Source organism: Pecten maximus, chromosome 3, assembly GCF_902652985.1.
Source record: "Pecten maximus chromosome 3, xPecMax1.1, whole genome shotgun sequence".
In the NCBI taxonomy this organism is placed as follows: domain Eukaryota; kingdom Metazoa; phylum Mollusca; class Bivalvia; order Pectinida; family Pectinidae; genus Pecten; species Pecten maximus.
The window spans coordinates 26,543,381-26,567,704 of NC_047017.1; the positions used below are offsets into that span (position 1 = coordinate 26,543,381).

The following is a 24,324-nucleotide window of genomic DNA, read 5'->3' on the forward strand; positions in this document are numbered from 1 at the left end:
CAAAAATTAGTGAGAAAAGAAACATTTTTATGACAAAACGGTCCCAAAAACCCCTGACTCGCCCCCAGGGCCTCTTGCTTATAACTAATGAGAGATCAAAAATGTAAAGTAAAGAACGCATGACAGTCAAAAAGTGATAAGTACAAGTCATTTGAGAATTCCTCTCGAATGACCTAAAAATGTACCATCATCATTAGCTCTTTTTTTTTTTTGTCAAATGTCAAAATGTTGGGAAAAGTGAAAGCATCAAAGAGGAAGTTCTAGTGACAGTATAGGAGATAGACCCGGAAAGATGGCCAGGCATAAAGTAAACGTAGGCCTACAGCACCTCCCCAGGTCTGATAGGGGCTGTTGTGCTATTTAATTGAGCAAAAAGAAACATCGTAAAACAGACTCGGTTGTTTAGCAATAGCACTTTAATTTCATACACATATTAAAAATATACTTTTCTTTCACACATAATCGAAGAAATTAGTGAAATCCTCCTACTCTGTACAATAAATATAAACCTGCTGGTTTGTTTAGTCAACTGACTACAATGAGAACACCTCAAGACATATACATTGACAGACCATGTACATTTAACAATTACTTTAGTTAAGTAATGTTTCCAGGAAAATAGAGGTAGGTTTTATAACTATTCAATCTGGGGGGAAAACAGCGGTAAGTTTTCAACCATTCAAATATCACCTTAAACAACCCGTATAGTACACATACAGGTTGAAGATATATTTCATGGATAAATGAATCAACATTGCCATACCCTTATCATGTAGTCATAGTGAACTTCAAAATTATATTCCGTCATTAAACATTGCCATATCGAGTTACAGATAGTTTTATGACCTCATGATAGGAACTTATTTATCACGCCAAATAAAATCTGAGAAGACATCTTGTACAAAAACATGATCAGGTACTACACAGCCATAAACAAAACACTTAACTTCAGTGGTACAGTACGATTCAACATGATGGCAACCTAACACTATGACACACACTTAAATGGTTCAGCCAAGCTGGCTTGTTAATTATTTCAATGCCAATCTTAATATTTATCTTTCTATATAGTCATTTAAATGGAAGATATCAACATTGCATTAAAAGTCCATAACATCTTAAATTACTAAAGTACGTATAATTCAATCTTTTTGAAAAGCAAATCCAGCAAGTTTAGAGTTGGTGCTTTGTGACAATGGTTTCTTATTACTATCTAAAAAACTTTCTTTTTTCTTTTTATTAGCAATGTCTTTTATTCCTTTAGGGTCCATTTCATCTCGTTTTCGTTTCTTGTTTTCAGCTGAAATTTCTGCACTTGTATTTTCTGTGTTTTGTACATTTTCTGAATTTTCTGACTTAAGTTGTTTTGCTTTGGTGATCCAAACCTACAATCAAAACAAAAACATTCATTACAATTCCATCAAAACAACATCGTGATAGTACCAGGTATACAATGTTTCTGATAAACACTCATATACATGCTTAAAATTTCATCTCAGAAAAGATTCATTCACCTGCCTCTCACAGACATTGGTTTATTTATATGCTTGCTAGGTTTATCGCCCCCATGAACAGCCAGGGTCTCCTTGTAGTAGTTAGTGACTGCCTCACTGAACAACATATACAGAAGGCCCGTTGCATGCCATCCAGATCAATTACTGTAAAGTGTCTTGACCAAGGGCAATACCACAACAGCACAGACCAGCCCGTTTCTCAGCATCCTCAGAAACATAAACTGACACAGGTAGGGAGCATCAAACCAGGCATGTCAGATCTTCATCTGAGATTACGTGGCCGGCACTCTAATCAATTGACCTATTGTGGCCCCTACACAGACATTGGATCTTCTTTCGAATTGATGCAAAAAAAAAACTAGAACTGTCGCCAGGATGGCTGACTAATACCCCGCAATCTGCACGAGTCAATGGTGAATTGGAACTGTTAATTAGAGGCTAACAAAGATAACCCAGTAATATAGTGACCAGTTGCCATAACAACCATAATTTTGAGAAAAAGAAAGTGGCATGCACATCTACCCATGGTCCTCTATATTTGTGTGAAGTTTCATTGAAATTGGCCCTTCGGTTTAGGAGGAGTTGTCCGGACAAGCATAAAGTTATGGTTCTTATCGGAAAACCTGTTTATAGTGACCAGTTGCCATAGCAACCATAATTTTGAGGGGAAAAAAAGTGAGATGCACATCTACACATGGTCCTCTATATTTGTGTGAAGTTTCATTTAAATTGGCCCTTCGGTTTAGGAGGAGTTGTATAATATTTAATAGTTTGTTCCGTGATGTTGTTGGTGTCAGATGATAAAAGGCATAAGTGTACACTCGTTCGTTGGCCAACCTTTTTATTATGGTTTATGTACAAACATATTTCACACAGTAGTGTAATGACTTATCCTGGGCTGCCGCCCAGGACATTGTCTTGGAGTGGCTCGTTGACCGCCTCCCGACTACTGCCCCGAACTGCTTACTATCTGGTTCTTAAATACCAAAGATACACATGTCCAGTAGTCTACGTTGCATGGTGATATAAACATTTACGTAATATTGTTAGATAATACATGCTAGCACCAGGTAATTAATCTTATGCCCCTGAGATGGTCAACAGACATGTGGTCAATATAAATTAGATAGCCTAGTTTACTACAAGTGTGTGGTAAATATCTGGCTGTCTGATACATATACACGCCAATATTTTTGACTAAAACATGTTTCGGTACAGTTGTCTGGACAACCTTAAAGTTATGGTCCTTATCGGAAAACCTGTTTATAGTGACCAGTTGCCATAGCAACCATAATTTTGAAAAAATAAAGTGGCATGCACATCTACACATGATCATTAATATTTGTGTGAAGTTTCATTGGAATTGGCCCATCGGTTTAGGAGGAGTTGTCTGGACAAAATGCGTCTACAGACAGACGGAGAGACAGACAACCTGATTCCAGTATACCCCCTAACTTCGTTGCGGGGGTATAAAAATTATACTATATATGTAATAACTGATAAACTTGTGCATACTTCACTATTTCCATTTCCTCTGAATTGTCACTATATAAACTTACCTAACAAAATAGAAAGTTATATCACAATTCTCACATAACTCCCCTTGATGCAGTGATATGAAGGACATGTTTGTGATGTCCCTAAATGACTTATTTTGTCTGACGTTACTGTATTAGGTGTATTTTTCACTTCACTATCGAGTCTAACATTTTAAAGATCCCTAATAATAAATGTTACAACGATTTATGTCTTATTTTGCATGCAAGGTGAATATACTCATGGTCAAATATATTGATTAAAATGTTGAAATTAAATTAGGATTTCAAAAACCTGTATTTTTTTGCAGAAAATGGTCACTTGTACTCGAGACACCACAAGAGCAGGTTCCATTGACAGTGTGATATTTGACTTTGGAATCTGATAACACAATACAGGATAATTTAAGAAAAACTTATCAATTTAGCTCTAATCCTGTGAGAATTAGAGGACAATAACTTCCCATAGAAGGCAGTTAATTGGTTAAGTATTGGCTTGTATAAATATCTAAAACTGGAATTGTGTTGGTGAATATGGTGTGATTTAAAGATAAACAATTCATAGACAGAGGAATATCAATCTCAATATTTTTTTCAGGTTTCTTTGTATCATAATGGTTAGGTATGCCAGCATAAAAGTGTTCCATTTTTTTTGTTATGTTCTAACAATTAATCTTGAGGCCAAAGATTTGTCGATGAAATGTTAGGATAACTGTTCTTTTTATCAACTTTTACTTCAGGTTTCAATTCTATAATCCTGGCTAATAAAACCACAATGGAGAATGTAGTTAACAAGGTTGAACGGTCACCTGAGTTTTGATATATTTTAGCATATTTGGCCCCTGCGACCTTGAATGAAGGTCAATGTCATACATTTGAACAGACTTGGTAGCCCTTCATCCAAGCATGCTACAGACCTAATATTGGGTATCTGGGCCTTTTGGTTATCAAGAAGACATCATTTAAAGATTTTAGCATATTTGACCCCTACGACCTTGTATGAAGCTCAATGTCATCCATTTGAACAGATTTGGTACTTTACTTTACTTTACTTTAAACATATTTTATTTCAATAAAGGAAAAGGGATTAGGCACAAGTTATTGCAACTTACTAAGGCCTTCTCCCATTACACATATAAACACATGTATATTACATATAGAAATAGGCATAAAGTTTGAATGACTATGAAAATTTAATACAAACACAATAGTTCACAAGAACTTTATAAATATTTTAAAATCTGTTGCTGGATTTTATGAATAAATGCACAAGTCTAAAAATACGACAATTTAGATCTACGGAAAATTGAGTATTACCATACAATAGAAGTTTTAAACTAGGTTCTGTTCCAAAGGCATTTATATGTTGTAGCATAATACGTCTTTCCTGAGCATAAAGGCGACATTCAAATAAAAAGTGAAAGGCATTCTCACATGGATATCCACATGAGCAAGCTGGATCATCAACAAGATTTACACGATACAAATCGTACTTAAGTGGACTACACTGGTGTCTTAGTCTGGTGTGCATAATATTGAATTTTCTTTCACCCAAACCGAAATAGATAGGTGGGGATGGTTGCACGTTTAAAGCCAAAGAATTTACAAATAAAGGTAAAGAAGGTAATGATCGTCCGGATAAATCTAATGAATTCCAACTACGAATAGTAGATGGTATAAAAGAACTATTTGTAAGAGAAAGCTGAAATGGAGGAACTCTGTAATTATTATCATTTCTAAGAGGATATCGGTTATTTTCTGCTACTGTAGATGGTAGGAGATCATTCAAATAAATTGGTGTTAAGTTATTTTGCATTTTATATAAAAGTTGGAGTTTTCTTCGATTTCTACGATTTGATAGGGTATCTAAACCTGATTCAAAATATAAATATTCGATATTTGCATAAGACGGAAGGCCTGTTATGATACGAATGGCCTCCCTTTGGGCTTTCTCCAACAATTCTGATTCGGCTTTGGTGCAACCATCCCATACCTCACATGCATATTCTAAAACTGGTAAGATGAATGATTTGTAAATTCTTAAAAGACATTCACGGCTTAGTAAAAACTTCAATTTTCTTAAAACGTTAATTTTCTTCATAACAGAACTGTATATTGCGTTAATGTGATCTCCCCATTTGGCATTCGAATTAAAATATACTCCGAGATGTTTATGGTTGTCAGTAAAAATCAAATTTTTCCCATCAAAGTTCAATTCTAGGTCTTCGTCTAAGTCATTAGAATTAGAAATAAATATTACATCAGTTTTGTCTGGATTAAATGTAACTAGCCAAGTTTTAGACCAAAGATTTAAAGAATTTAGATCCCTATTTAAAACAGTTTCAATTTCAAGACAGGATGACGAAGACATTAGCATAGAGGTATCATCTGCAAAAAGACGAGCAGCTGACTCAAGAACATCGGCAATATCATTTATATATATTAAAAACAAAAGTGGACCTAGGATTGAACCTTGGGGAACCCCTGCTAAATTTAAACCCAATTGAGAATATGAATTGTTTAAAAAGACTTTTTGTCGTCTGTGACATAGATAATTTTGTAACCAAGAATGTAACTCTCCACAAATTCCGTATGATTGAAGTTTGACCAGAAGACCCTTACAGATTTGGTAACCCTTCATCCCAGCATGCTACAGACTTAATATTGGGTCAGTGAGCCTTTTGATTATCAAAAAGACGTCATTTAAAGATTTTAGCATATTTGACCTGTGACCTTGAATGAAGGTCAAGGTCATCCATTTGAAAAAAGTTGGTAGCCCTTCATCCTAGCATGCTACAGACCCAATATTGGGCCTGTGGGCCTTTTGGTTATTAAGAAGAAATAATTTAAATGTTTAAGTATATTTGACGCATGTTATCTTGAATGGCATATGCCAATTAATTCATCTTGTGTGAATTTTATGTGTATCGTCTATAGATATTATTCTACCAGAATATCTATTCCTTCTAAATTTATTAGTATGTCTAACATATGAGTACTTCTCTATTCCAACTGTACCAGTAAAGTGCTTCTCCTTTCACTCACCTGTTTTTCCTCTCTAGGGACGTCCCGGAAACGCTCTGCAGCGGTTTGTACCAGATCTGCATCTCCCAGGTCAGGATGTTCCTCTTCCAGTTCTATTCGATTCTTCTCTAGCCACAGGTCGAATGCTGACGGTGTACTACACAACAAACATCAACAATCAACAAGGGATAGTTTATAAAACCTAGACTGTTTCTCACCACCGATAACAGGAACTAGCCATTATTCAGCTTGCCATTCTATATAATAATCAACAATGTCATTATCAAACCAAGGCCAAACTTAATTCTTTTTATTTAAAAAAACTATGTGGTTGAAACACATAAACAAGAGCACTGCATATGAATGCATAATATGCCCATCATAGAAACTATTTCAGAAATCAAATCCAGTGTCATTGCTAGACCTACAAAATCATCTATGCCAAAAATGAGGACAATTACACATTAACTGAACTGTAGACCACTGAAGAAACATGCATCAAAATTTTAACAAACAGGTGCAGACGCTATACCATAATACTCCCATTGAATTTCAATTTAAATCTTTTATTCAAATATCCCTGTATATATGTATATATAGAAATTAGAATAACCCATGTTAGATGACACAATAAAACTTTAAATTTCTTTCGTTTAGTTTCTTTAAGACTTTATTGCCTGCCGGTCGAGGATGGTAAGGGGTTCCCCAACAAGTAATGTTTATCTAACTCGAGTAAGTAAATTTTCAAATTTAAAAAAGACACAGGCTTTAGGGAGTCTTTTCTAAATCTGAAAATCAACTAACGTGGCCATGTTGACATTTTTGATTGACAGACAACAACAAAAATAATGAGCGATAATAAAAGTAGTATGTGGTCAAAGGTCAGAGGTTAGCCTATCAGATTTGTTGGGGGTGAGAAATGATCAATCAGAGGCTTTGAAAATGGTTACTCACTACTGTGTGTAAACAAACAAAAAAATCACATGTTAAGAATTTTATCACGTGCCATATCAGTTGTGAAACAAGTCCAGTTTAGGACTATTCCAATAAAATATCTACTTAGTAGCAGGATTACTTATTTGTCAAACAGAACCACTGAAAGGAGATATCTGATTTAAATGTTACCATGTAATAAGATGCATTTTCTCCAGCATCTAATCCATAGAATTTCTTGAATTCTGGAATTCTCCTCAAGATATATATTCTAAGGTAATAGCATAATAATTCAGCTATGTATATGTCAAAACAAGTCAATTCCTTCATGAACCTCTTTTTTTTTGCCATTTAAATCCATAAATTATTTTCTGATTGTTAATATGACCTTTCTTGGTTCTTACTTTATATTATTCATAAGGAATGAATTAAAGTTAACCGCTTTTCAAAGCAGGTATTAATTTAGACACGCCTTTAAAAGTCTACAACAATTTTCTCACCTTTGCTGAGGGGTAGGAGTCTCACAAGGAGTATCAGACTTTGGTGTATCTGTTTTAGGTTTTGTTGCAAATAAATTTCCCTGTGTGGACTGCAACATTAAAGAATACTACATGTAAAGATGATGTTTGTATGGTGCATTGGTAACATTCATTTCCACGTCAAATTCTAGTTCCAGGAAAACAGATATGGGAGGGGGGAAGGCACATTAGGGGACCCACCAATAAAAGCAATTTTAAAAATTTTAATGACCCTTCCACATATTCACCTCTTTTGTGAACGGTACTCTGGTATAGAAGCAATTTTAACGTAAAAATGGTACAAACACATCAAATACACCAAACAACAAAATCAATTCATTTCTAATCCCACCAACCGATAGATGTGATCTTCATTTGAGACCACCCTGCCACATATAATTATATATTTCAGTGCCTTTTACCGGTCCCATATGTTTTCCTGGAACAGCCCATATGTAAAAATCGTCAGACATTCCTATCATTGCAACACCAAGATGTACATCTTATCTCAAAACCTATTGCCCATAAAAACATAATTATTAATTTCACATGCATAGAAACATTTCGGTACAAGTGTACCTGTGTAATACCAAATCAGGTGTTGGATCAATACCTTTTTGGGTTTAACAAGTATCTTTCCTGGCTTGCCAATGATGATGGGATCTGCTGCCTTACTTTTATCTACTTTTTTTCGATTCATACTGTCAAACACCTGTGTTCCCTTTGCACCTCCACTTGGGGTTGTCTTCTGTGATCCCTGGGACATCTGTGTCAATATTTCATACGTGATGAACATACAAGAATTTCAGTATTTCTAGTTTTGGGATCAAGTGCTTGCAGATAATAATGTATCTATGTGGGGATATCCATGTCATCAGAAGTTTTGATATTTATTTTTAATAATCTCTGTGGTTCAACACCAACTTTGAAATTAGCATTGAGCTACTGCATGGAAATAGTTTGTAGTATTTTTACCTTATTACAAAAGATATGGGTGGGCTTATACTCAGGTATAGTGCTTATTGCCTGCTAAGACATATGATTGTTGTACCCTAAATAATAGTGAGAAGAACAGTCATGTTAGTGATAAAGCAGAATACTTGTACAATCCTGTAACAAGACCTCATGATTAACTATACAGTTTGTCTAATTTCAATATCTAAGTAATCTTGTATAAACGAACCTTTGATTTAAATACAAATAACTACATATATATATGTGTCAATATAGCTAGATGTAAACTATTACAATCTACATTACGTGTGCATCATGACAAAGGTATGTAAACTCTCCCAAATAACAAAAACAAGCTTAGACAAGTAATCAGTTATAGGAATATAAAACGTCATTTGCTTACCTTGAAAGGGTTAGATGACCTTGCCGATGAAATAAATTGGGGTCGGGTTGGTTTCTCCGATTTTGATTTAAAATTTAACATAGGACCTAATCAAGATACAAATATAAATTAGAATGAAAATTTTGGCAGTTTGTGATATCAAAGAATGAAAACCCAGTTAACAGTGAACTACAATTGTTTTAAATTGACATAGATAATTTTCATTTTTAAGATGCAAAAATCAAAATAGAAAAAATCCCACAAAATACATACAATTCTCTTCATGACTAAATTCATTTAAACACAAATGGTTTCTCATTCAACTTCATGCTTACTTAATTATTTCAGGCACTAGGATGTTGAGGGTTTATTTTAAGTCCTTGTGCAATACAGTACCTGATGGTCTCTCCTCATCTTCCTCTTCTTCATCCATATTGATTTCCTCATCACCTTCATCCATCACCTCTTCGTCCTGTATTGAGTGACCCCTTGGTTGTACTCCCATATGGCCATTTCTACCAGTCCAGGCCGGGGCAGGATTATAACTGAAATAAATCTCACGTTATTAAATGCAAGACAATATGGCTTATAAATGAGACAAAAATATGTTGGTTTTTTTTTCGATTTAAGAAATTCATAATATCTCCCAATGAAGGTACAATACATCTAAAAAACTTCACACTTGATAGAAGAAATCATTTAGATACACAAACAACAGATTATTCTAATGATACATTCAAATTTATAAATATGTTCAATAACTATAAATAACAATAACAGGTCAAAGTTCTTCAAAAGATGTGTTAGGCAATGACCTATTAAACATAGATCTAGTTACAAATCATATTCTTATAATCTATTTTCAGTCAATAATGATGAATTTCTTGACTGAGTTGATAGCAACAGAGCAAACTCTAGGTGCCTTGGACAATTTGTACTAAAATAAGGAAGCTAAAATTATACGACCTTCATAAATTTTGAAAATATTTTATGAAACTTTCACTACATATTATCTCCACAAGTCTACCTAGCTTGCTGTACATCCTCCTCCTCCTCCTCCTCCTCTTGTTCTGCCTCTTCCTCTTTCTGTTGAGCCAACTCACTGATTCGCTCAGCCAGATGCATATGTTTGATACGACTGGCATATTTAATGGCTAGTTGAAGTGTGTGCTGTTCTGGCATCATCTCACAAACCTCTAGGGCTCGGAACTCACGGTCGGATCGTGCTGACAACTGTAACAGATCAAACATTCTGTATACAAAGTCACTTATTTTGTAAGCTGATCAGGAGGTTTGAGATAGTCCAGCAACTTTGTTTTTGATAGCTTACTGAATGTTTTAGGCAACATGCTATTTCCCAATGCAACATAACAGAAACAATTTATATGACAATCACATATTTCCCTATAAAAAAAAATACAAATTCAGCATCACAGAATTGTGGGCAGTAGTGTAATTTTTCTTTAAGCGGCTAATAAACATAATCATTTATTTGGGCGTACAGTATAGTAATAGTAAAACATACAGCAAAGAGTTTCATTAGGGCTTCCTGAGCAGGTTTCAGGTTATCAACTTTCCTTGAAGATTCAAACTCAAATCCTTGGGCCATCCACTGGTCAAAGTGTTGGCCAAACAGTCGAGTCCTCCACAAGGTTTCCTTCAAACACATAAAACATTATTAAAATTCAATCAGATGTTCGGTCTACACCCAGTTTATTCTTGTTTGTCAGATTTGATTGGATATTAGATTCCTGTACGCAATATTTGTACCTATGTCTATAGTATTGGAAATTTTGGACACAGTATTCTGGTACAAAGAACAAGATATGCATAATCTTTCTTTCTTTCTTTCTTTCTTTCTCAATAATTACAAAAAAAAATTCATGTATACATATATATGGTATTTTAATTAATACTTTTTTCTTTCATTAACTCATTACTAGGGGAAACATACCTCATACTGACTCTTCTCAGTATTCATCTCACAGAAAGGCACGTGAAACGGTAGTATAGACACGGCAGGACGGGGCAGGACCGGAGGGTATCTGGACCCCTTACAGGGGATACAGCGTAACTGTTGGGGGTTCTCATTCACCCCTACAATCCAGTAGTGATCAGATTTCCCCTTTGCCTTAAAAAAATATTGATGATTAAAACGATAAATTCATTGATAATTTACATAAAAGTCCAGGCCAAATATTTCTGGATTAAACAACTGTCATTTACTGTCATATTTCTCTGAATTGGTTATTTTGATTTTTTTCCCCCTTTTGTAAAGTACAAGTTTTCCCTATTTATTTTATCGATCTTGTGATTAAATGGCACAAAGAACAATTATTCAACATTTAACAGCCCTGTTAAATGTATGGTATTAACACAGTTTTTTACATCCTAATTCATGTGAATGAGTTAAAATGTGCAAGGGTAAATTGCTTTAGTGTCTGATGTGTAAAAAAACCTGTTAAAGGCATACTGTTGATGTCGGTGTCTTATAAATTGGTATGTTAAGTTAGATTATGTATTGGGTTTATTTGTTGAATATTATAAAACATGCAGTCCTCAGCATGTAGGATGTTAAAATAATGACATCGACAATCAATTTATGGCATAATTAGGTTGTAATTTGGAAACATCTTTTAACATTGTAATACCATACATGATAAATGTTCCTATATAGACATATTACAGCCTCCTTATGCTTGTTATTTCTATTTTGAACAAACACTGATAAAAGAAATCTACATCATACATACATGTGATTTTGTGTTGGCCACTTGAATCCAGCTTGGACCAAACTTCCGATTTAACATCCTGACAATGCCAGAAGACTCCATGTAGAAAGGTGTCCCTTCAGCTGAAAAACTGAAGAAGAAAAGAAACAACAGCTATTATGTACAGTCGAACCTGTCTATAAAGGACACCTAAGGGACAAGACAAAAGTGTCCTTTATAGAGAGGTGTCCTTTATATAGAGGTTCAACGAGTTATGTCCCTTATAAATGAAGAAACAAACCAAAGTCTGTTTAAAGTACACTATATGTCACCTGATTTATTATATTTCAACACTTAAACAAATGAATAAAAGACAAATAATTAAAGATAAATGCTTAATTAATTTTCAACCATTCATCTGACACAAAAATTGAAGTTGATATTTTTAATAATTTATATTAAGCCTATAGTTTTTAAACCAATCTTCACAATATCATACTATACACAATATCTATTCAGACAAATACTCAACATAGTAAAAAATGTAAAGGTAATTCTTATCATAGTAAAACAATTTTCATTAATCCTCAATATTTTGGAAAATAAATATGTTTGAAATATCTTTTCTATTACAGCATTAACTCTTTATAAACGAAAGTGCATTTTCCTCTGATAATTATAATCCCTAAGCATTTATTTTGAGACATATTTTCTGAAATCCATGTAGGGATTTAATTTAATAAATACCGTTTTCTGGTTCAGTAAATTAGTATAGTGTATACAAAGACACTCGGAACTCTTCAGCTGTTCTTAATATGTTACGTAGTCGTATTCCGAGGAGTTCCGAGTGTGAGAAAATGGCGGCTGACAACCATGTGCCTGCCCTGTCAGATTTGCATACGGTGGATTTTGTAAGTAAAACAATTATGACAGACATAACTATTGCTTTGTCCCTCTTTTGTTGGTCTTGATATTGATTTAATTACCCCCTGACCATTCTTGTTGTCTAGGCTATGGTTGAATGGCTAAGCTTAGCTGTCACCGGTTGAGTAAACAAACACCTCTGCCGATGGCGATCGGTCACTCGCTTGTAATTACTGCCCATTGTTACAGCAACTTACAGGTAACAGGACAATTAGTGACTGATGAAGTGGCTTCCTAAGTTAGCATTGCTGCCAGGGGAGTTGAGTAATTAAGGCTTTGCTTGTTATTTAGAAACGTTTTACACACAAAAATCAACACGGCTATGGTTTCACGTGTCCGTTATACAGAATTTTTAACAACTTTACGGACAAAAATAAGTGTCCGCTGTCCGCATTAGGAAGGTGTCCGCTATATACATGATATTTATATAGTGATTTTCATTGGGGATTCCTGGAAGTGTCCGTTATGGACAGGTGTCCGCTATATAAGGGTGTCCGCTATTACAAGTTTGACTGTATTTCGACTGGTTTAAGAACTGTTAAAATCAACAGAAATAATGCCCATCAGGTCAAAACTAACAACAATTTCAGAAAACTAATGATAATTTAAAAGGAATTGACAAACATGACACTATCCAAGTAATTTCAATATTTTCATGCGACAATGATCCCCAATATTTAAACATATAGAACTGTTGGTCTGTACACACTGTCAATAAGGTGTATTACCCAGTCCAAGCCAGTGCAGTCTTTGGGGAGAGAGGTAGGGGTTGTCCTCCCAACACAGTGCTCTGTTTTCCTTCCACATACATCAATGTCACACCCAGACACTGGTCACCAGGAATGGCTGCAAATAGAAAACAACAAACATTATATCGCCTTTAAAATTGAGGGTATAGGATAAGGATTTTTCATGAAATAGTACATAATCATGACCTTTAATTTGATCCTATTACCCTGAAACACAAACTCATTCAAGATATCATGGTCCTTTATAATTGTGTGAAGCTGATCTAAATCTGTCAAGGAAAGGAACCACTGAATAAGTTGGGCATTACATACAGGAGTACCTCTATATATCCCTTCTGACTTACAAGAGTAGATAACCAAACTTCCAAAATGAAATAATCAATCAATTACACATAATACAAATGTATCAAGAAACAAGAGACAAGAAACATATCATAAAGCCAAAGGGTTAGTTTACCTAAACACACCAACTAAAATAGGGCCTTGTTAAATTATGGGTCATGTCCCCACCCACAGATTCCTCTAACAGCTCACTATTGATGTACATCTATTTATAATATAGGTAATAAGCTAACAGTAACTCTTTATGCATAACACATATTTCTGAAAAATGTCTGTATGAAAATGTCATTGATTTTCATAAAGGATTTTAAATTTTCAATTACAATTCTTGTTGTTCCTTACACTTGGTTAATATAGATATTTAAGATAATAACAGAGAAATGTTTATAAGCCAATGAGATTTTGACTTACCCATGCCTCTGTGGTATACTAGCATCAGCTGATTTGTGTGACCTGCCATACACACAACAGGCCCTGGTATGGAAAATATCTCCCGCTGTATGCCACCCAAACTGAACAACCTAATGTTTCTCTTGTCTGTAGCTACAGCGACCCAGTCCTCACCCAGTGTTACAGCCTAGATAGTACACAGACATCTTACATCAATTAAAATGGAAAATACACAAAAGGAAAATAATTTCAAGGCATCCAGACTTTTGGGTGTGACAGTGCATGCTTAAGATACATCTTTTAACTCTTCAAATTTCTGAAGTCAATTCAACTGAGTGCCCTGATTTTGAAAACACTTCTTATAATATAACGAGGTTTTAAATAGGTGGTCATATGTACTAACCGTTATCTCCTCCCCCTCTGGCATGGATGTGGTCCACTCTTTGCAGCTGTCCCAGGACCCAAAATGCATGCATGTGAGTTTGCTGGAGTTGCCATCCTCACTCTCAGCAGCAAGAACGACAGCTTCAGAGGACATGTCCGCCAGTGTGTAGTTACTTGAGTTGCTGATGTGCATGGCATGGTGAACTGATGTATTGTGGAACTCTATATCAATGCTGTTCTCTTCTTCTGTGTTGTACTGCTTGATGATTCCAATGGAGTTCCAAACCTGGGCAGAAATCAGGTCAACAAAGATTACAAGTGGAATGCTTTCCAGCTGCATTGCTCTTTTAATTAAGCTAGTAAACTAACAACTCAAAAAAGAACCCACTAAGCATTCAACTCTAAAAGAGAGCCAAATGTGAACTTGACATTAGACGCCATCAATCATTAGGAAGTTGAATCAACTTGAAATACCCTCCTGCACATCGACAAATCAGCTCATAAATATGTAAATTTTCATAAATGCTGATCTTCTCCATTGCGAGAAAATCTCAGAGCACATGGTTTTTACAGGTTTTTCATACCAAAATTTAAACGCTTTTCCAGGACTTTTTCTCAATTTACCAGTTAAGAAATTGCAATCATTTTTTTATCTATTTTACAGCACGTAAGTATGAATACTAATGCTTTTTAATCACTTGTGAGCATTTCAAGCATTTTACCAACACTGATCACAAATTCCAGCTCTTGTCATTATGTGTACAAACTAAGCAGGAAAAGCCGACAGACAATGAATCAAGTATTTTCGCTATGTACCATAATGCCAAGTTCCAAAATCAGAAATTATTTTCTTCAGAGGTAATGTTGACACTTGTCATGACAGAAAATGTGATTAATAAATTATTCTTTGAAAAACTAGAGTATTATCCTATGTCAATATACCATGAATCTGCTGGAGAGGTGAATTGGCGTACTCCCTGGCTGGAATGGGATTCTGGAGTGGTGTAGGCTTGAACCCTTCTACCACCACAGGAGCAGGTGGCAACACCAGCGGGGCATCCGATATTACACTGGCACTGTCGTCTTGGTCCGACTTCTTAGACATAGCATCATCTGATACACCAACCAAATATACATCTTATTATATAGTTCATCATCTACACATGGGTTCACCACAAGATCAGGATAATGTATAGTCAATGTAATATTTCATTACCTGCTGTATAAATACATACTATACTTAATTTTACACCATAAAAACATTAATGATACACCATCAGTTGAAATAATTAGGCATATTGTTCTACATTAGAAAATATTGAGGAATTAATGTTTTCATGAAATATACATGCTATATTCAGACCTAATAATTTGTATGAAAATGACGACAATTCAATGACTAACTACATTTTTGTAAATATAGACTTGCACAAGTACCAACATCTACTCATGAATGAAAGACATGTGAAGTATGATCCAGTTAAAGTATGTTGAATTGAAATGTAAGGACCGGATATACATCGCTTTATCAATCGGATAGGCTGATGAATGAGTTAGTTTTGACACAAATTCAACAAGAACTCGCTGGTAAATTTATACAGATAACAGGCTTTTGTTATCAAACAGACAATAAGTTTAGTCCTACATACTCTTGAACTTAATTCACTGATTCAAAAAGGTTGATGCAATCCGACACATTTGCTACCAATACCATGATGTTCTTATTACATTTGTATAGTTTCTGTATTGGTTTCTGTCCTAGACGATTAACCTTTATACTTTCCATTACACAAATCTCATTTTAAGGATTTGCTCTTCAATGGTTTCAGTCACGTTTAAGTCTTGTTTCGATCTTATTAAAAAGTTTTTGTAATGCATAACACAAAAAAAGAGAGGAAATTTTATAGCAAGATTGTATCTGAAAAATGTGCCAAAATTTCGGACTTCTTCTATATGTATGATATTGACACAAAATGCTCAATGATGTTACACAGTATTGCATCGGTCAGTTACCATCAAGATCTCCTAAAGGTTTTATGACTGGAATCTGGTCGTCATCACCAGAGTTATCTGCTCCTAAGTCTATTCCCATTTTCTTCTCGTCATTTGTCGCCTGTATCAGCATGTCATCGTCATCATCATCGTCAAATATTCCAAGAGTCTCCTTTGCTCTTGTCTCCTGTACAGGAACACTCTGCTGCAATCAAGCATTTGATTGTTTACTAAAGAGTTGTTTTAATTGCTGGTGACAGTTACTTGGTATTTTTCAAAACCAGTATCAATCAGGATTTGGAGATATCTTTTGTAAGTGAGCATGCTCATTTGTAATTCTAATGATATACTGTTAACACTTTGCTTTTTATATTATCTTAATGCTTATATACAGGAAGAAACATCTTTTTTTAAGAAACTTGGAAAGGTAGCTAAACTTACAATTTATTATTACCACTCTTGATCCTTAGTATAAATAATCATCATGTTCATAAAACAAGGTACTTCAATCCGATATAAACCTACACTGGTAACCCCAAAACATTTATTTCCTCGCGCCAGTTTGAATTTACTTCAATCCGATATATACCTAGATATAACTGACACACAAAAGGTAGAAGTTTTGGTAAAATTGAACAAACCTTGGTGTCTAAAGACAGCGTGATGTTCTCCATCATCCCTAGCTGGCCCTGTCGTATCAAGATCACATTTAACATCAATCAATACACCATTATACCATTTCCCACCCTTCATAAGAATTAAATATCATAAACATTACATCATATTATGATCTACATCTGCTTTCTTGCCTCGTAAAAACAGATAAGATATTCTATAAGCATGCAAGGTGATCAATGACAGAAACTAAACATCGTATTTTTTCTATTATTATCTTTTTTTAATTTTTGCCACAAGTGCACCTAGAACTTTTTCAAACATAATGATCATAATTATAAGTGGCCAGCAATTCCTCCAACATGTATTTTTTTTTTTTTACATACCTCTTGATCACAAAAGGCTAGCTCTGTTGCCTTTTTCGGATTCCATGCTAGGGAAGTCACCGAAAATTTCTTTGGGTGTCTATACCTGTTTGAAGATTAATATCAATTTGTTTTAAGTATATAACTAGATTTTTTTTTTCTTTTCTTTTCGATATTTGTTATTTTCATTATTCATAACGATCATATAGGTTGCTTTATGTTTACTGCAGTCCAAATCCAAACGGTTGGACCAGAGTCGCTCATTATGAAGTAAGGACAGACCTGGTGATTTTATGTTGTGTTCAGACAAGCCTTGACAAAGATTTTCCAAGTCTACATTAACACCTGCAGGTCCATCAAGATTTATGCATGAAATATTACATTTAAAAAAAGCCAGCCTGTTTGTCAGCATGAAACAAAGAGACCTGTGGTGTTATTAAGTTTAACATTGAGAGGATGGAACAAGGACAAGATTTATCAAATTATCTCTTTTTTGTCCTACCTTGTCTTTTCCAAGCTTTTATATATTTCAGTACCATGGATTTGATCAATAAAACACGATCACTTTCAGAAGAAAATAAAAAAATTCCAAATAAAATGTACAGGACGAGTGCACACATACCTATCCACACATTTCTTTGTCTTTATATCCAACACCAGGATACTTCCTTCTGATGATGCTGCAGCAAGAGTCTTACCGTCAGGAGAGAGTGCCAGGATAGACAATACCTACTCTCAAACAAAACAGACATCATCAGTGTATTACGATATGATATGATAAATAATGGATGCAGGCAATATGCTACTATATCCATGCCATATCGCAATTATTCAATTAAAATGTTAGTGTTTCTTCCGGATGTTGTTTTATAACCCGCCAAATGGTTGTATTTCAAATCAAGGTCCTTCCCGTGGATATCAAGGTTTATTTCAAAATCTTTTTATTATAATATTGGTTTTGTAAATATGTAACTGTCAGTCTAGGTAGGAATCTTTGTAAAGGGGGAAGACTCGGATGAAAGTAGTTTAGATAACAGGCGACTATCCAATTGGGTGAGATATGACAAACTTATTATGTTAAACAAATGTTGTTTCAGAATTAATTATGAATACCATATTTCAAATCAACAACATTTTTTTTCTAATCTTATCAAAGATACAACCAAAGTCTAAGGGTTTTAGTCTAGTCTGTTTCATTCCATTGGCCCTTCTGCTGCTACTAGTAACACTTTAATACACAATAGCTTAATATCTTGATGATTTTTTATGGAAATTCTGATCAATCAGACTTTGGAAATAAGCTTGTTCAATAGAAAGTAAACTTTGATATTGGGTATCAAATTTCCTGTCTGACATGAGTAAGTGTATAATCCTCCTTTAGAAGAGCAGTAAAATTTGTAATGTTTCAGCTCAAGGTAATCCCAGATGTAGACTTACCCCTGCTATATCTTCATCTTGAAAGGCTCCTACTTTTTTCCAGCTGGATCTTTCATAAATGTGAATTTCCTTTTCCACAGGAACAAAAAGGTTCTGCAAGAAACATAATACAAAAAGTGCATCTTAAACAGATATGAATGATAGACGTAAAAATTTAATCCTGGTATTTCCTAAAACTATGAAAGTCAATATCGAAGTTATTTGTTGTTTTATTGGGTATTAAAATATAGTGAAATATTTTTTGTTTTATTTCCCAGTATTTTAAACATATTCTTTATCTATTATCTGAGAAATAAATAATCTATCAAATAGATATTTCTCTATTTTTTTAATTTAAGAGTACAATTGCCAAGTCATAATAAATTCTTGTAGTGACTTTCTGGCGACAGATATTCATATTGAATTATCAGGGATACATACTTCTCCTTTCAAATCCCAGCATAACCGACACATTGTTTTGGATAAACTGGAACAAAATTTTGAAATTGTCACCAATAATTATTACAAGCACAGTAAGGGCTTTCGGTAAAACAGCTACCCAACAGGAGGTCTACTGGTTTGTCAAATGGGAATAACCAACAGAATTAATTTGATTACAATAAAAATACATAATTGTAAGACACATTTTCTCCCACACTCACCATATGCATAGAATAACTAAATGATTGTGAAGTCCTGAAATAACCTTAGCTATTGATAGGACGTTAAACAATAATAAACCAAAATGTGAAGCTCACCAGAGGTACTTTTAACTTACAAGCAAATGGAAATAATTCGATCACACATTAGTTAAAACAAGACACTATAGAATAATCTTTTAATATTAGGTCTATGCAAGACTGATTTTTTTCTCTACTTTTCTCATCTTTATTCTTTTAATTTTAAGTAGAAAATAAGTGGTACCTAATTATGCTATCTGAGGACAAGAGTCCCATGGACCTTATTGGTCAACTGAGCTTTGAAATATTACAGTTAATTTTACCATTTTTGGCCCCGCCCATAAGACCCTGGGGGTCAATCAGGGCGAACATGTGCATACCATCAAGCTGTCATGCAAAGCTGATAATGTTAGCAAATTAGAATGAATTCCAGTTAAAATCAAACAAATAGTAGTCAAAAATGTGATTTCCCCATACCAACTATAATAAAGCTTACCCCATCCTCAGGGGCAAACATGAGAGCCCAGGGTCATGAAATTCTCAATTTTGGTAAAGGACCTCAAGACCTTTCTATCTTTGAAGAGCATTTGATTTTACCATATCTATTAGTTGTGAAGAACATTTTTTTTTTAATTTTAGTCAATATTTTACCAATTTGGGCCTTGCCCCTCAGGCCACTGGGGCTATATGGACCCATCCTTGATACTCCAGGGGCAACATTCACATACGCTCTCTTACATAATGTGAGGATGGAGGATGCTAATGACTAAGAGACACCTACCAAATAAGTTTCAGAAATATCATTCAAGTATTTCTCAAGAAAAGTTAACAAACTTCTATAAAACTGTCAAAATCCAATATAGCCACCTGGTTGGACGGACCACAGATGCAGCATGATTTGACAATTTTCCAAGTTATAATAATCTAAATTTTACCTGACATCATTTGTTTTGGGAAGAATACTCATGGATGTGACTTGAGAGTGGTCAGTGTGTTGCCATATCCTAACAGTACCATCACAGCTTGACGAGGCCTGGGGAATAAAACAATTCAATGCTACATAGTTCCAACTTGTGCATTCTGCATTATAAAATAAGTGGGTTTTTTTGCATAAAAGTGATCAAAGTATCACTTGCATTTGATCATTATTTTATACCCAAAGAATTGACTTAATTCATCTGCAATTACTTTTTAAAACACACATACTTTCTCTAACATTAATATTCCTATTTTTTTTTACCAATACTGAGATGCATTTAATTAAAAATGCTCCAACAAAATCTCGAACAAAAAGTAAATATATGATAAATAGGAAAAAAGAGTGATCATCAAATTTTTATAAAATACCAAAAGTTGCATACTATATGCAATTACCATCCCTCGAAGGTTTGAGCCTCTCTTGGCATCTTTTAAACCTAGAGTGAGTAAATAATTGAGCGCATCCCAAAGAAATCATATAGTGCTCAGACTATATCAATCATATGAATTATGTATTGTCTTATTAGGGATCATTTTAAGAAGTCTTGTTCTGTATTTACTCATTTGTTAATGTTCATTTTATATATGGTACTTCTATACTGTTGGTGCTATTTTACGTATTGTTGTGACAAGTAATGTAGCATATTAACTTTCATCAAATCTTAAAACAACAGGGACTCAATATATTATACATAGATGTACCTACCACAAACTCCTCCTTTGGGTCCAGTGCAACACTGAGAACAGGGGCTTCATGACCTTGCATAGTCTTATGACTACATGTTTCCACCTCTACTGCCTTAATAGTGAAGTCACTGGAAATGGAAGTTAATCTCTAGCTCAAGACACTTTACAAAAAATCTGCCTATCATACAACCAATTTGTTTTCTAATCCATCATAATTTCTCATTATTGCTCAATAAATTGTGGTCTTCTCTTCATCAGGAATCTGATTTTTACGCAAAACTTCATTTCTCAAAGTAGTTATAATTTTAAATTCCAATTTCCAGTTTCATAGATTTTATTGCAACCTTGAAGCGGGTCATCATCAATGTTTACAAATTTAAAGTGTATAAAATTTTGAACAAAATATATCCTCTCATCAGATAACCACACAATTGGATTGTATAAATGGTAAAATACATCTTATTTCTTTTAACAGATCTATATGGAATCTTATGACTTAGTACCTTGAGCATGCCACCATGGTCTTGCCGGACTGATTTATCACCATGTGGTTGACAGGAGCCGTGAAACGTGTCAGGATGCCATCAGGTCCTCCATCAGGGAAGGTGTGAGCTTGGATAGTGTTGGTATCAGAGGATGTAAAGAATCGGCTATTCTGAAAATTATTAAATAAATAAATAAGGAACACAGCATTCACATGATTGAAATAATTATATGCACCAAATACAAAAGCATTTATATGATTATTGATTGAAACAATTAAACTTGCAAAAGAAAGGACACCTTAAAAAAATATTCAGCATGAACATCTTGGAGCTATACAATCATTGTGAAAATCTACATTTCTTTTAAATGATAATGATTGTGATATAGATTACCAAAATCCTACCTTATATATAATACCATACACACGGTCACCAACTCTGTGAGAGACTGCATCGTCATCATCTATGCCAGCCCAAACTCGCACATCTCCATCTGTTCCACATGTCAGCATATGCCTTTAAAACATCATCATACAAGATTAACCTTCAACATTTGTTGTTTTTTCTTTCAAAAAATGTTTTCAATTTCCAAATTTAAAAGTTTTTTTTTAGCCAAAATCATATGCTATGATTGTTAGAAATAAACACAGCATTTGACTCAATCACATATACATGTACGTACATAAGACATTTAGGCATCAACTATCTAGTGAAAAAAAACCCAACTTTGCCCAGATCTCGACCTAAAATAATTTACCAATTACGTAGCTCAACGTTTGATTCGATTCCAGCAGTGATTTTTGGTTTTACAGTCTGTTTTCACCAACAACAACCCAGAGCTTGCTGCCTGTACAATTTCCATATTAATTCCTGAATTTTATGTGACAATTAAGGAATAAAATAGATTGACTGTAGTATAGCAGTCTTTACTAATATATTATATCTCAAAGTAAACATACATAATGTGGGAAATATATTCACCATGAAATTTTCATGAGAAAAATAACATGTAACATATATTTGCTGGTGGTGATTTGAGGCAAACAGCCCTAAAAGACCATTCAAAGACTTATAGGTAGAAAAAAATAACTGAAACTATCAAGTATTCCTTTTCAACTTCTATTGATTCATACACGGGTCCAGTCCTATATTAAGAAAATAGCTAGAAATATATAGGTATTTCTGGCTTCTTCTTTTAATATAAGACTAGACATGCCCTAGCTGCGATAACGTAGCTCTGGACGACGGGCGGACAATTTTTTGACAGATGGTCGTCGTCAGAGTTACGATTCCCTTCCATTGACGGTAGTATTGCAAAACAGTGAACCTCGAAAATGCTACAAATAGCGGATATCGTGTAACTTTGGAGTAATAGTTCCTATAATTAAACATTTCTAATACAATTTTGCAATGTATTAGCCTACCGTCTAATCTGGAATTAATCTTTAATTCGCATATTCTGATATCATACTGCTCGGAGTTGTCTCTGTGATCCACCATGATGCTTCTCGAAGAACTCTCGCGAGGATGCTGACCCAAATATGGTACCTGTGACCATATATGGATGAAGCTACTACCATAAATAAATATATAATCAGAGATATTTAACCAGTCTTTTGCAACTCTTGTGAAGAAAGTGAATCTTACTTTGCTTAATTAAAGAATTTCAGAATGAATTGACCATCCTCACCAAGGTATATAACTCCGAATCTGTATATCTGTTAAAATCTTGTGGGAAATCTCATTAGCATCAATTTATTTTGATTTCCTTATAAGAAAACTGACCTTTACGCTTGTATCAAAGATGGCGTTATGTTTGAACTGATATCTCTGTGTGTCTTGCTTGTTTTGGATTTTACTATTTATTGTCAAAGGATTGACGTAATGTGCAGGTTTGTGGCTTGAATATTGATAATATATAGATACCAGAATCATCAATTTACATGTGTTTTTTTTATCCGAGAAAATTATAACCACAGCTAAATACTGCCCGATGTGAATCACATCGGGGCTTGCTACACTATCGCCAATGGGAGGGACTTCAAACCCTGCCGGAGAGCAGTGTAGGCAGGGTATGAATATTCGTTCTAGACATGCCCCTGTGATCCACAGCCACGGGGGCATGTTAAACCGAGTTTCTTTGAATTGAACATGTGTTGATAATAAATGTTTGTTTAATACGACCTAAGTGTTACATGATTACACGACGAGAGAATATTGACAGGCAAATTATAGACTGCACATGCACAATAAATCGGCACCAGCAAATTTTGAATACATTTATTTGACTTTTGTGTATCACGTATATATTGGGGAGGGGGAGGGGAAGGGGGCTTATGAAAGAACTGAAACATTGAAGAGCTATGAATGGTTTGGGATTACCTCAAGTGTTGGAAATGGGGGTAAGCCCTTTGGTTAAAATTGGATTCTAGTTTAGAAAAGACTGTGAATATGAACATCAAATCATGGACCGATGTAAAATGTAAACAATGCATGACATGTATACGCAAACATCGTAAAGACGAACACGAATGAAGAAAATACTAAATATAAAGAAAGCATAATTTCATTACTTTCCACTTTCATCAAAACACACGTCAGTGTGTCCATCGCTGTGTGCATATCGGAGAGGTTGGACTGTCGGCATCTTGAGTACCTTTCAGTTCCCGCAAAATAAAAGTTGTTTTTGGCGCCAGTACCGTCCCGCACTAAATGCTATAGTTTAATGAATAATTATTGAAAGTTC

General features: G+C 34.5%; 1 protein-coding gene across 1 annotated transcript; it reads right to left on the minus strand.

Annotated features, from left to right (window-relative positions):
• Nucleotides 1–394: 394 nt before the first annotated feature.
• Nucleotides 395–24,278, minus strand: LOC117323736 (WD repeat and HMG-box DNA-binding protein 1-like). The gene is given in 26 exon segments (XM_033879158.1): nt 395–1,385; nt 6,095–6,230; nt 7,507–7,595; nt 8,138–8,290; nt 8,882–8,967; nt 9,257–9,405; nt 9,888–10,093; nt 10,386–10,517; nt 10,815–10,991; nt 11,614–11,722; nt 13,224–13,341; nt 13,998–14,163; nt 14,380–14,646; nt 15,303–15,350; nt 15,352–15,473; nt 16,374–16,557; nt 16,994–17,041; nt 17,354–17,438; nt 17,955–18,061; nt 18,770–18,862; nt 19,190–19,235; nt 20,364–20,461; nt 21,113–21,221; nt 21,597–21,748; nt 21,983–22,094; nt 24,152–24,278. Coding segments are annotated over 26 exon segments (3,309 nt in total). The 5' UTR covers nt 24,226–24,278; the 3' UTR covers nt 395–1,142.
• Between the last annotated feature and the right edge of the window lie 46 nt (nt 24,279–24,324).